General features: G+C 44.0%; 1 protein-coding gene and 1 long non-coding RNA gene across 2 annotated transcripts in view; one reads left to right on the forward strand and one right to left on the reverse strand.

Annotated features, from left to right (window-relative positions):
- Positions 1 to 1912, forward strand: part of LOC141742836 (uncharacterized) — a 24123-nt gene extending 22211 nt beyond the window's left edge. The window contains exon 5 of the long non-coding RNA XR_012586892.1: positions 1215 to 1912. This is a non-coding gene — a long non-coding RNA (uncharacterized LOC141742836). The remainder of the gene's footprint in view (positions 1 to 1214) is intronic.
- The window catches only part of RCN1 (reticulocalbin 1), a 15710-nt gene extending 5349 nt beyond the window's left edge, over positions 1 to 10361 (reverse strand). The window contains exons 1-4 of the mRNA XM_074586214.1: positions 10071 to 10361; positions 4318 to 4511; positions 2550 to 2728; positions 1947 to 2007 (exon numbers count right to left, since the gene is read on the reverse strand). Coding sequence (XP_074442315.1) covers positions 1947 to 2007; positions 2550 to 2728; positions 4318 to 4511; positions 10071 to 10291 — 655 coding nt within the window. The 5' untranslated portion in view covers positions 10292 to 10361. The remainder of the gene's footprint in view (positions 1 to 1946; positions 2008 to 2549; positions 2729 to 4317; positions 4512 to 10070) is intronic.
- Positions 10362 to 12929: the final 2568 nt, after the last annotated feature.

The raw sequence follows: 12929 nt of genomic DNA on the forward strand, positions 1-12929 counted from the left end.
CTTCCACTTTTCTGTTTATAACTAAAACCTGCTTTGTGATACTACTCTTCTGCCTTGTGGGTTTAGTTTTCAAGGAAGCGCTAAGGAAAAGTCCACTCCATGTAGATGGCATTAGGGCCAGAGGCTGGCTGGTATCTATAGGGAGTATAAATGCTGGTCTCAAATCTAGGAATAAGCTCCCCCCACCCTTCAGTGGGAGTGTGCTCACTAGGCTGAAGTTCTCTATTGGTACAACTTTCCACAGTGTCCCTGAAATCCTCTGTTACTTGCTCAGGCACAATAAGAATATAGTTCTCACAGCTTAATGTGACTAGGGATATTTTGCTCCGCTGCTTCTGTAAAATCTAAGCCAAACTTTATAAAAGACAAAATAGGAGGAAGGAAGGAGGAGGAGGGAAGAATCACTCTACAACCTTTGGCACATTTCCCCATCAAATACCCAATCTAGAGACTGAAATTTTTTTACTTCTTTTTGTTGTTCCTTATAAACTACCAAAGAGATATGGTTTTCTGTTTGTTTTTTAACCCCAGCTTGATCAAAAATAAAAAATATTACACCTGAAAAAGGGAAGTGGGAATATTTTAAGGGAATATTTTAAGCATAGTTTTCCACAACTCATGAAGAAAACTTCAGACAACACATTCACTTCCTTTTTTCGTTTTTTAAAGTGCAAATTATATTGTTTATTTGAAGCAACTGACATGTCCTGTCAATTTGATTTTTATCATCCTTGCCGATGTGGGGTGATCGTGACTAGAACATTCTACATTCCTATCTATAGAAGACAAGAAAAACCAGCATTCACATGGTAACAAATGTTGACAATTATCTTATAATTATACGTAGGTAATGTCACTGAATGAACTGAAATTACTGTGGAAATTATGCTGCTCTGTTATTTCAGTCATAAATGAATAGCATTCACATTCTGAAGCTAAATATAATTTACAAGGAATAGAAACCCCCTGCCATTAATTAATGTGTGTATATTGTTCCTGATTATATGTGAAGTGATCTTTATAGCACCACTAGAAACAGAAAGATTCATCTGAGTTTACACTAATGCTTTCCTAGTGTTACTTTCTTGATTTAAAACCCATCAAAGTGAGTGTAGTGGGAGAAGTTAGCTTTTGGTATCAGCATAATGATTCAAAAGGCTAAAACATATTATGTACTGCTGATCTCCAGTCCCGCTTCTGTTTTGTCTTCATAGGCCTAAGCGCAAGACAGCAGCCAACTGCCTGGTGTGACTGAAGTTTGTGCAAATTAACTGGGACTGATCTGCTGTTGATGTTTCCCATTTTGTTCTCTTACTGCCACTGAGGTAACGCACAGCTGACTTTCACACACTTCACAACTTCTCTGAGAATATTAAGCCTTAGTGCTATTTTTACACAGTTCATTTTTAATGCATCTTACATTTCTAGAAGAAACATAATGGCATCACCATACAAATCATTAGAGAAGTGTGGGGGTTTACTTACTAATTAAATTAGGAAAATAGTCCAAAAAAGGTGAATTTGCTTTTTGGCAATGTGTGCTTCCCAGCTATTTTGCATATTCAAGTACCATTCAGACTTGGGAAGAGACTAATTCACTTTCTGATCCTTTTGCATTTCTAAACAATGCCTTCAAAAAGCTGTTAATACGGTCAAGTATACAGAGAGTATTCCTGTCATGAAAAACACTATTCCAGACCCTCTTAACCAAATTTTATGAGAATAAGAGGAGAATCTTATGCTGTAAAGTGTGAGGAACCTTTTACTGGTGACGTTGCTGTCTGCCTAAAATGAAATTACACCTTCTGGGTTGGATGGTTGGTTTAAAATAGTTGAACTGGAGACACAGAAACGTTTATCTTTTGGGTTGTTACTACCGCTGCAAATTTGAGTGAAGGTGGACAAAAGAGACAGAGATGATATAAGAAACAAATCCCAACACTTACCAATGTACTCATCTTGATCCACAAAACCATCCCCGTTTTTGTCGATGTCTTCTAAGGTTTCCTGGAAAATAGTTTTGCATCGAAGTAATCAAGAGAGAACTAACCATTATGGCTACTCGCCCCTCTGATCATTTCACGTTGTAAGGCCTTGACCTGCCCTTGTACAGAGGCAAATGTACTCTCACGGACTCCAGTGTGACTGTTGTTTATGCAATGAATATACAAATGTCCTTTCATGTTGAAAAAATTCCCAGCGTGAATGAACTGGACACCGTGCTTAAGTTTTAAGTTAGGGGCAGATATAAGCTTGCATCAAACACTTAACTGCAGCATGCCAGCATACCCTTCTTTTTATTTTGGTCTAAGTCTGGGGCCCAAGACTGTTTCTTAATCCCATTTAGAAGCTGTCTAAGTGCATTTAACAAGTCTTTCTTATATTGAGAGATCTAAATCAAGTGAATTTCATGAAAGGCATCCCTTTCTGTTCCCCACTTGGCTATTATGTGTGTCTCTTTTAAAGCCTTGCATGGAAAGGTCAGAGAAGCATTTCACAGCTCATCCAAAAAATAAAAGTAAAAATGTCATTGGTTTTGCTCTGCTTACTAAGACAACGATGTTTTTCATGTGCTCGAACTCCTCTGGGTGAAGGAAAGCAGTGAATTCTTCACGAGTGGCAGCTAAGTCTCCATCCAGATCTGCAGTTTTGAATCGTCTTTCATCTCTGGGCAGCATTTTTTTAAAACTGTGCTGATCAGTTGCATCTTGGAATTCTTCTGGATTTTCTGCAAATTAATCAGGACGATCTCAAAACTGTGTTCTTTTTAAAACATATTACCACAACCAAGTACCCCAATCTGCTGTTAAGAGTCTAGAAACACAAAGGTTTATTGCCAGAACAGCTGCTGTGCTAAAATGGAACTTCTTTCCTTTGAAGTTTTAAATTCAAACACCTGGTTTGATTTTTTTTTTTTTTAAAGGTGACTGAGTAGTATAGGTAAATGTCTAAGTAAGCTTTCTGTTGGAATCCAGGATAATGGATTTTGCAGTATTGTATATTATTCTTCATAGATTTTTTTTTTTTAAATCTGCTTTTACAAGCATTGCTTAGGCAGTATTTGGGGTAGATTTCATTCACAGAAGTTTTATTCTTCTTAGGAATCAGTATGTTCTACACAACTTTTCAGTTCCAAAAAGCAAGTAAACCAAAGAAAAGTCATTTCAGAAGCTGGCAGACTGACTGAAACCATCTAACTGCTACGCCTCTGCTACAGGGAACATAACAATTATTTTCAGTTTAAAACAATGACACTTTTTCAGGGTGTTCAGTGGCATAACATGAATGGTATTTGATATAATTTTTAAAATAGGATCACTAAACTCACTTCAAAAATGAAAAATACTCGTAACAATTTCACAATTCACATGTTGGGGTGAAAAACACAGTTGAAAAAGACTAGGCCAGGTATCACAGATGGGAATTTTAAGCGTGCATTAACACAAGACCACAGTGGAGTAGCTGTTCTCTCAATCTTGGGGATTACAGAGAGCAAAGACAAGGAGCTGAGAAGGGCTCCCTGGGATACTGCTGCAGGGACTGCGTGTCAAAATATTTCCTTCCACAAATGTAGTAAGATCCACTTTAATCTAAAGTAGACTTTGTACTTATTACTGCTACTGGGAGCTTGCTCCAGGAACTGCCTCTATGGTAGGTAGGTATTGTCTTCTCATTTCCAGTATAAATGGTCAATTAATAACAATTTGTCAATTTGTTGTTCTGTCAGCATTGCCCTTTGGCTTAAGTGATCTCTTCTCCTCCTTTCCCTTCATTAACTTGTAAAAAGCAAAGGGAACGTAGGGGGGGAGTGGGGAAGATTCAGGTATATTTTTTTAATACGCGCTGCTTTTGCCTGATTTGTTAAGGATTTTCATTTGCAGTTACCACAGTCTGAAGCATGTTATTTTGCAAGAACTTTGCTATAGCTTAGACCCAGCCTAAATTTTTAGCATCCAGACTCTTGAGATTTTAGAGACACTGAATTAACAAACACTGGTTAATCTTGCAATATATTTTTTTTTTAGTTAAAGTATCATTTTTAATATTAAAAACCCAACATATTTCTAACTAGAGGAGACTTTAATTCATCTTTGTCAGTACATTTAATAATCTCTACAAAACCTTCTGTGTGCTGGTGACCCATGTGGAAATGGCTGCAATACTAAGAAGCACTTTTGACCTCTAAGCATCTATAAAATGTAATGCAATTTTCAAGGTCCTAAATGTGACACCAAACTCCTGTTGACTGTAAAGCATGAAATCATGGCTTATAATCTCAATAGTCTTTGATCATATAATCTGAAAATGTTGTCTTACCTAGATAATAACCATATGTGGCTTGTTTGTATTCTTCCCAGGCAATTTTATTGTCCTTGTTTAGATCATAGTCTTTCCAAACTTTGGCCACATTTTCATAGATATAGCGTTTCTGTACCCGTTTAATCCAGTTTTTTAATTCCTCTGTTGTGAGATAGCCATCTTTGTTGTCATCTATTCTATCCACAATCTTCCTGTAAAAATAGACCAGCATCCTTAAGAGTTGACAGAAAAACAAACTGCATGTCAGTCCAATTTTTACAGAATTATAGAATTGTTAGGGCTGGAAGGGACCATGGGCAGGGACATCTCCCACTAGGTGAGGTTGCTCAGAGCCACATCCAGCCTGGCCTTAAAAACTTCCAGGGATGAGGCTTCCACCACCTCTCTGGGCAACCTGTTCCAGTGTCTCACCACCCTCATGGTGAAGAACTTCTTCCTATCGTCCAGTCTGAATCGTCCCATCTCTAGTTTTAATCCATTCCCTCTAGTCCTACCATTACCCGACATCCTAGAAAGTCCCTCACCAGCTTTCTTGTAGGCCCCCTTAAGATACTGGTAGGCCACTATAAGGTCTCCTTGGAGCCTTCTTTTCTCCAGACTGAACAACCCCAACTCTCTCAGTCTGTCTTCATAGGAGAGGTGCTCCAGCCCTCTGATCATCCTCATGGCCCTTCTCTGGACACGTTCCAGCACGTCCATATCTCTCTTGCAGTAGGGGCTCCAGAATTGGACACAGTACTCCAGGTAGGGTCTCACGAGAGTGGAGTAGAGGGGGAGAATCACCTCCCTTGACCTGCTGGCCACGCTTCTCCTGATGCAGCCCAGGATACGACTGGCCTTCTGGGCTGCTAGTGCACACTGACGGCTCATGTTGAGCCTCTCGTCCACCAGCACCCCCAAGTCCTTTTCTTCAGGGCTGCTCTCGAGCCAGTCACTGCCCAGTCTATATCGGTGCTTGGGATTGCCCCGACCCAGATGGAGGACCTTGCACTTGGTCTTATTGAACTTCATGAGGTTGATATAGGCCCACCTCTACAGCCTGTCAAGGTCCCTCTGGATGGCATCCCTTCCCCCCAGCGTGTCAGCCGCCCCACACAGCTTGGTGTCATCAGCAAACTTGCTGAGGGTGCACTCTATGACACTGTCCATGTTGCTGGTGAAGATGTTAAACAAGACCAGTCCCAGTACTTATCCTTGAGGGACTCCACTTGTCACTGGCCTCCACTTGGACATGGACCCACTGACAGCCACCCTTTGGGTGCGGCCGTCAAGCCAGTTCTTTAATAATTTTAATAATCTTTACCTGGCCCTGATGTTCTACAAAAACACAGTGCCTAAAACATATAAAGCTGCCCTACTGGCTAAGGCTTTCTTGCATTTTGCAGATTATCTTAAGGGATATACTCAATATTTCTATGAATAATTGAAATGGAACTCACACGATCAAAATTAGTGATCAAAGTACCTCAGATAATACCTTTAGGTTGTATCTACTAACTTAGTGGGACTTGTTCTTCACTGTTGACGGGGAGTGGCCATGCTGAGCTCACAGGAGACACTGACTTCACCCTGAGAGAAAGCCTGTATTGCAGCTTGCTGTAGGCAATCGGGGCAAAAAGATAGGATTTCCTGGATACCTGTAGTTTCTTCTGTGCCTGTCCAGCAGACTGATGCTAGGGCGGAGTGAATTATATGACTGTGTAATGCTGGGCATGTAGACCATTTACAGTCTTCCCTTCCATTCCTGTTCCTCCGTTTCTGTTTCTTTCTTTCACAGCAAAAAAGCAATATTGCTTGTGTTACCAGGAATGTCTGTTACTCGCTAAAGCAATAGCTAGCCTGCAGCAGGTCTCCGGTCACTGCTGGCAGCTGGGCTATAAGCCCCTGTCCTCTGTAAAACTGCTAGCCTCAAGTCCTGTTGAAATCAGCAGGAGTGAAGGTATTGGTGTGCTCCCAGGGAAACTTCCATCTCTGAAAAGCTCTGTACACAGCTGCAGATAAAAACAACCTGAAAAACTATATTAAAAAAAAAAAAAAGAGGCAATGCTCTCCTCTACCATTTAGGTTCTCTGCAATAAATCTCTCAAGGCATGCCTGTAATTGCTAAACTCCACCAGTTTGGGACTGAGCTTGTAAAACTGGCTTCTGTCCCAGCTACAGCTGTAGCCCAGATGATAAAAACCTTTATCTAAACTAAGAATGCAGCTTTAATCCAACAATTTGTAGGTAAGCGTATTATATTCTGGGCACTGGCCTGTGGGAAACTATGCACCCTGCGCTTGGAACTGGGGCAGTTGGCACCATGTCTCTTCTGGGTGTCCAGATTGGCTTTAGACACATCAGCTGTTTTAACCCTTGTGGTACAGGAGCAAACTGTCTGTAGTTGCATTGCACTTAGTTTGATGACCACCCGGTGGCCAACTCAGGACAATGTGAATGACCATTCTCCACAGGCTCAATCACCAAGCCTATGGATTAGTTATACGACATTTGTAAGGAGCGGTAAAAGCAGGAATTGACTTGTCTAAATTCCAACTTGAGATTCAACAGGTGAGCTTCCTAAATCTCCAGCTAGCCAAAGGACCCTGGTAAATGTTCTGCACTTTTACATATTCATTGCAATTCGACATCTTGGTTCTCCACAAAGAAACCGACCCTGGCCAACTGGAACCACTCAACTAGCAAAGCAGTGTCTCTCCCAAGCCTTAGTTATGAAAGTGGTAAGTACAGTCAAATAACAGCAGCAGCTTCTGCTGAATTTCCCGCAATCTTGTGTGAGTCTTGTAGTTTATATGAATTTATAAACATGCTATTTCTGAGCTACAGGGGGAAAAGGGGGCTGCTGAATTTGCTTCCTGAAGTAGTGAAGTATGAATTAACTGACTGGAAAACCTTTTCTCTTTTGTATAAATCTCATGGGGAGTCAAGTCCCTTTCACTGCACAATGGACAATCTTACCCATGGGTAAGAAGCTACAGGCTCCCATGGGAAAGGACTTAACTTTTTACACCTGTAAAACAGCTCAGGATCATTCTAAGGTTTGTAGCGAAACTAATGTACATTGGTCAGTCTGAGAAGCCTTAGTGCCTTTATTTTAAATAGTTAATTCCGGAATACAGCAAAAATTCAAGGAACATGTTAACAGACACAAAACGCTAGCTCATACACGGAATTTACGTGCACGAGTGTGCAATACCTGAAAGCTTACTGTATCCCTTTAACTTAGGTGGGATTACAGTAGATATTAATTTCCCACCTCATAATGAAGGAGCTAGAGGGCACATGCAACAGGTACATACAACCTGTTATTACAGACATTTAAGCTGCCAGTCTGCAAAGACATCTGGTGATGAAATAAAGTTGGGGCAAGGAAATCATTGCTATGAAGTGGCTGAAAGAGGAAGGTTTCCCCTCCGCACCTGATGTGAGTACAACTCTATGTTGATACACTCTGGCCTGCATAAAGAAGAGAAACATTTATACTGTGAGGATCTGTAATCATCTTCTATATTCTCTGAAAATGACAGGCCCATTACAAATGGCAGGGAGCAGGTTCAGAGGACTGCAGCCCCACTCCCCTCCTTCTTAGCCCATCTCCAGTCTCTTCATGCAGTCCTTGGATGCTGCCCCAGGATTATGTCACGCTTCTCCAAATCCAGGTGAGCTGTGGTACTGCACGTGGGTGGACAACATGTGATTCTTCTTCCCTTGTCGAGTGATCCGGTGTGGGAGGACAGGGAGAAGGGATGCCCCTGATATGGAATCTGTCATAAAGGCAGGTGCACTCCCAGGTCATGACGCAGTTATGGGCTGGTATGTGCCATGATCTCAAACCAAGATCATACTGTGCAGCTGCTCCTCCACTGAGGCTGCAGGTAGTTGAGTTGCAGGGCATTTTCTGTATACTAGCTAGTTCCTTTTTGTTTGCTGGAAGAAGGTGAGAGTAGCTTTGCATTACTGCCTCTAGCCCTGGGATTCCAACCCCAGCATTGTTCATTGGTATGACCAATGTGCTGCCACCCTTCCTAAGCAAGGTAAAATGACTTACAAATGCAGCAGCATGCACTTTGGTTAGAGCAGCAGACTACATGTTCCTGTTTTCTCCCAGAAAGCATTAAAAAAGAGCTTTTCATTAAATGTCTTCTTCCTAAAAATCACTCACTTCCTGAGAAGTGACAATATTTGTAATCCTCACTGCAGAGGTTGCCCGTAACAAACCTGTTTTTCTCAGTGTATCTGATTATTAAAGCACAATAAAAAGAAGAAAGTGAAATGTTTTAAAAATTCTCTCTCCCCTCTGCCTCCCAGTACAATATCTGAAATTATGAGGTTAGGAAATAAAGTTATGAAACTGTGCCACAGGCCCCCCAAGAACCACGTCTCATGTTCTACTGCCCAATGTTCACCCCACAGTGTGGTTTTGTCCTCAGAGGGACACTTTAATCACCTCCATTTAAAAGGTTATTGACTGTGGCTGCAGTTTAACATGTCTGTGTCACGTCTCCAACATGCACACAGTGAGATCACTAAAAGTTAAGCTTCCACGCTTGCTGAGTTAGCATGTGTAAGAACTTTAAAACTCGATTGTTAAATCATATCCCCAATTAAAACATCTGTACTTGTGTAAGTGTAAAACAATTTTTAAAAGATATGTCCACTTTATGAGAACCTAAGTCACAGATCACGTATGCTGAGAACATGGTTTCTTTTGCTCCTTCTTGAAACAATGTGGATGAAATTGGTCATTTCTGATAACCACTTTATCTGTTTGAGATACAGGTAAATAGTAGTGACAGTTTCCAGAAGGATCAAGAGGTCAGCCTGTGAGATAACACTGATACTGCACTAAGAGCTTATGATGGAACTAGACAGACATACAATGCGTAAGAACCACTCCCTGTTGAAGGGGAGTAAAGGCAAAGCTCATCTTAGTGAGAACGTGCAGATATTTTACAGTTTTCTTGTTAGTAAATACATAAAAGGATCTTTCCTTAACTAAAGTTAGTTCTAATTAATGATCTGACTCCCTGTAGATGTAAAGGAAGGAAAAGCTGTAAAATACGGCAACATGGACTCTGTTCCTGGCGTAAAGAGCAGCATGGAAGCGAGAGCAACACTGTAAGACAGTGGCCAAAGATGTCACAAGTGTAAAAGCTGTGGGATGATGGCTTCAAGTGGACTGGTAAATGGAGCTGTGAAAAAGGAATGGTGTAAACTTGGTTCAAACTAACACGGTTGCGAGTGCCCCAGAGGTGAGGAGCTGTAGCAGCAAAGCCCTCCAGCAGCGGGTGAGGTCTCTCCAACACCAGGCACAGCACCACGCACGGCAGCTGCTCCAAGAGCCTTATTGCTGTAGGACCAGAAAAGGCAGGAGAGAAAAACGCACAAGTGATGAACTGGTGGTTGCTCGTTTGCAAAATCAGCGGGCCGTGGAAGAAGTGTAACCGAGGAGGCTGGACTCTGTAACCGGCTGTGCAGAGGCGTACGGGCTACTCCACCCACCCCCTTCAACGTGGGACGGGGCCAGGCTCGCCGGGGAGCCGGAGCGGGGCAGGCAGCGCCCAGCTCCCTCCAGCCGCTCTCCCTTCCTTCGGCCGAGCGCCCCCGCCGCCCCCTCGGACACGCAGACCTCCCCTCCCCGGCCGGGCCCTCCCCCTGCCACGTTTCCGCAGGCCGCCGCGCTGTCGCGACCGAAGGAAGGATGGCGGGGGGGGGGGGGGGGCGTATCGGCCCGCGCCCGCGCCTCTTACCCCAGCCTCTCCCGGCTCTCCTCCGGGCTGAGCTGGTCGAAGCTCCGCGCCTCCTCCTTGCCCAGGAAGGCCTCGTGGTCGTACTGGAAGCCCGGCCGGTCCTCGTGCTGTGCGGCGCCGGGCCGGGCCCGCTCCTGCCGCGCCGTCGGTTTGCCCAGGCCGCCCGGCAGCACCAGCAGTGCCAGCGCCAGCCGCCAGCCGGCCCCGCCGCCGCTCCCCATGCCCCGCCGCGCACCCACAGCCCCGCCGAGGCGGCGGCCCGCACCCCTTCGCTGCCCGCGCCGCGCCCGCCCGGCCCCGCTCCTCCCCCGGCCGGCCGGGGGCGGGACGCGATTGGGCAGCGGCCGCCGGCGGCGCGGGGCGGCCCGGCCCGGCGCCACGTCTGCAGAGCGGCGCGAGCCGCCCAACGGCCGCCGCGGGGTCCGGGCGGTTTGCGGAGAAAAGCCGGAGAAGCCCGTTCGGCAAATCAAAGTCCTGCTCCGCTCGGTTCTCATCGTATCGCGGGACGCGTCCAGCGCTGGTAAAAGCCACGTCAGCACACAGCAGCGGAGCAGTTCTGTCTGTGCGGTGCAGTTCGTTCATCCAGAGTATCAGGCTGATGGCCTCTGCTGTCGTCCTGAGTTAAGTTGGGGAAGGACAAATGTATGATTTCTTCTCAAGGCATGTAACAATAAGGTTATAAGTTAAAAAAAACCCACAACCCCCTGGCTCTGTCTTGAGTGTTACAGCAAGCTGATGCCCAAAAAAGGTAGGGAAATAAAAAAGGTGGTCAGCACTCTCGTAGGGGATATTTATTGTAACGTTTGTTTACTGTAAGTGAAGCTATCTCAAGATCCTGAAAGTTGCAGGAGAAAGAAAGCCCAAACCATTTAGCATACAAAAATGCTTTGTTTTTTCTTTCCCCTGAAATTACAATTAATTCTGCTCCAGATTGTAAAAGTCTCTAGACAGAGAAATTTGCACCTCGTATATTTCCTTTTCTGATGTTATATCCTTACTTCACTACTAGGGAGGATTGTCCTGTGCCACATGTTGTACGTTAATGATCCTGTTGCTGAGGGGTCCTGTTTTAAGCTATATGACCGAACCGTGCAGCTCAGCACCACCACGGGGGCTTGTCTGTCCATCGGTACTTTGGACCTGAGGGTACTCCTAGTTTCAAATTGCAGTGTCTGATTTGTTAGCGAATCGGAGTGCGTAAACCACGTGTATGATGTGGCCTTTGGCTGGACCACTAACACGCAAGGTGCTGAACCCAACCACAACCTCCCTCCCACTGTTGTTACCCTGGTGGACACCCTTTTGAGCCAAACCTCGTGCTCAGACAAACCGTGCTTGGCACAGGGCTTGGCTGTGATGACAGCAAAAACCTGGAGTCACAGACTTCCACGTTTGCTGGTTTCTGCCTTTTGTGACACATGCAAAGTGTGAACGAGAGCCGTGCACGGCTAACGGTGGGTTTGCCTTGGAACCGTTGGTGACAGTAGCAGATCTCAAAGATTAAAATAGTCAAATATGTTGGTTTGTTGCTTAAGTCAAGACAGAGTGAAACACTAATGCACCTTTTCCATTTCAGTCGTGTGAGCTGCTCTTCTCTTTAGGCCCGGACAGACCGTGCTCTAGGTGTGTTTGTACGTCCGCAGCCGAGCGAGTGCTGCAGTGCTGTTTCGGTGGGAGCTCTTGTATGCATGTGGCAGCTGGAAAATAGTTCAGCTGATCATACCAACTGTGTTTGAGTTTACAAAGTGAGATGCAATGCTTTTATTGTTGGGTTGGTATTTTTTTTGTATTAAGCCTATACTTGTAAAAAGTTTTTTAGCGTTTTCATTAGCATATTCAGGAATCTAATTTTTGTGCGGTAATTCAAATACAGCCCTTTTTTGTGTCTCAGTCTTCTAACGTTCCTGTCCCTGATTCCTGTATCTATAGTATTGTTTCTAATGTTACTCCAGAGGTGAGGCTCTGCTGAGGTGCTGAATTTTTACCTTCTTGATCCATGTGCTGCTAGAGCGTGCCGCTAGTTAAGAGATAAGTCATTTGCGTGAGTAACAGGTATGTTTTACTGCTTCTTCATCCCCTCAGTGTTGTAATGTTGTAGCTTGCTGTTTGATCTTAGAGGAACGTGAAGTTATTTGAGGGATGTGGGAAATGAATCCATAAGTTCTGTTGTCGAGCAATTCGGAGCTGCTTCTGTGAGAAAAGCTACAGTAATAGCAATGCAGAATGGGCTAAGTGCAGATGCGGTCATTCATTTGAAAGCCTCCAGACATTGGGAAGGTTCGCCTCAGGGATATGGGTTCTGGCGGTCGGAACAATTTAATTTTGCCCTGTGTTTGGGTTCAAGTGTGAGCGAGCCCTGAAATGCGGTGATCTTACGAAAGCAGGGAAATCATGAATGTTCCGATTCCTCTAGACTTGGTTTGGGACCATTGGTAATAACAATAAAAATTTGATTGATCCAATATGACTTTTTGTGGAAAAGGAAAGATACTGCAATTATTTGTCCGTACAGCGCTGAAATCTTACATTTTAATGCCGAGAATAGACTGCACATTCAGTAAAACAGTCATTGATCCAGTCGGTCTTAGTGTTGCCAGATTTTTGTATCACTCAGATTAATATTTACAGATTTTGCCGCTGGGCTATCGTGACCTCATCAAACACCTTCAACTCTCAATTCTCTGTAAAAAGTCATGCCTTCTACTCCTTTTACCCAATTCACAAAATGGTAAAAGTTTTCTCTTAAACCTTTTATCCACAACACTCGTTTCTTAAAATACTGAATGATTTTTTCTGAGATGCTGGTATTTTCTGGTTTAGTAGTATTACTATGAACATCTCTGCTGAGAGGAACCTACT

This window comes from Larus michahellis, chromosome 4, assembly GCF_964199755.1.
Source record: "Larus michahellis chromosome 4, bLarMic1.1, whole genome shotgun sequence".
Classification (NCBI taxonomy): Eukaryota; Metazoa; Chordata; class Aves; order Charadriiformes; family Laridae; genus Larus; species Larus michahellis.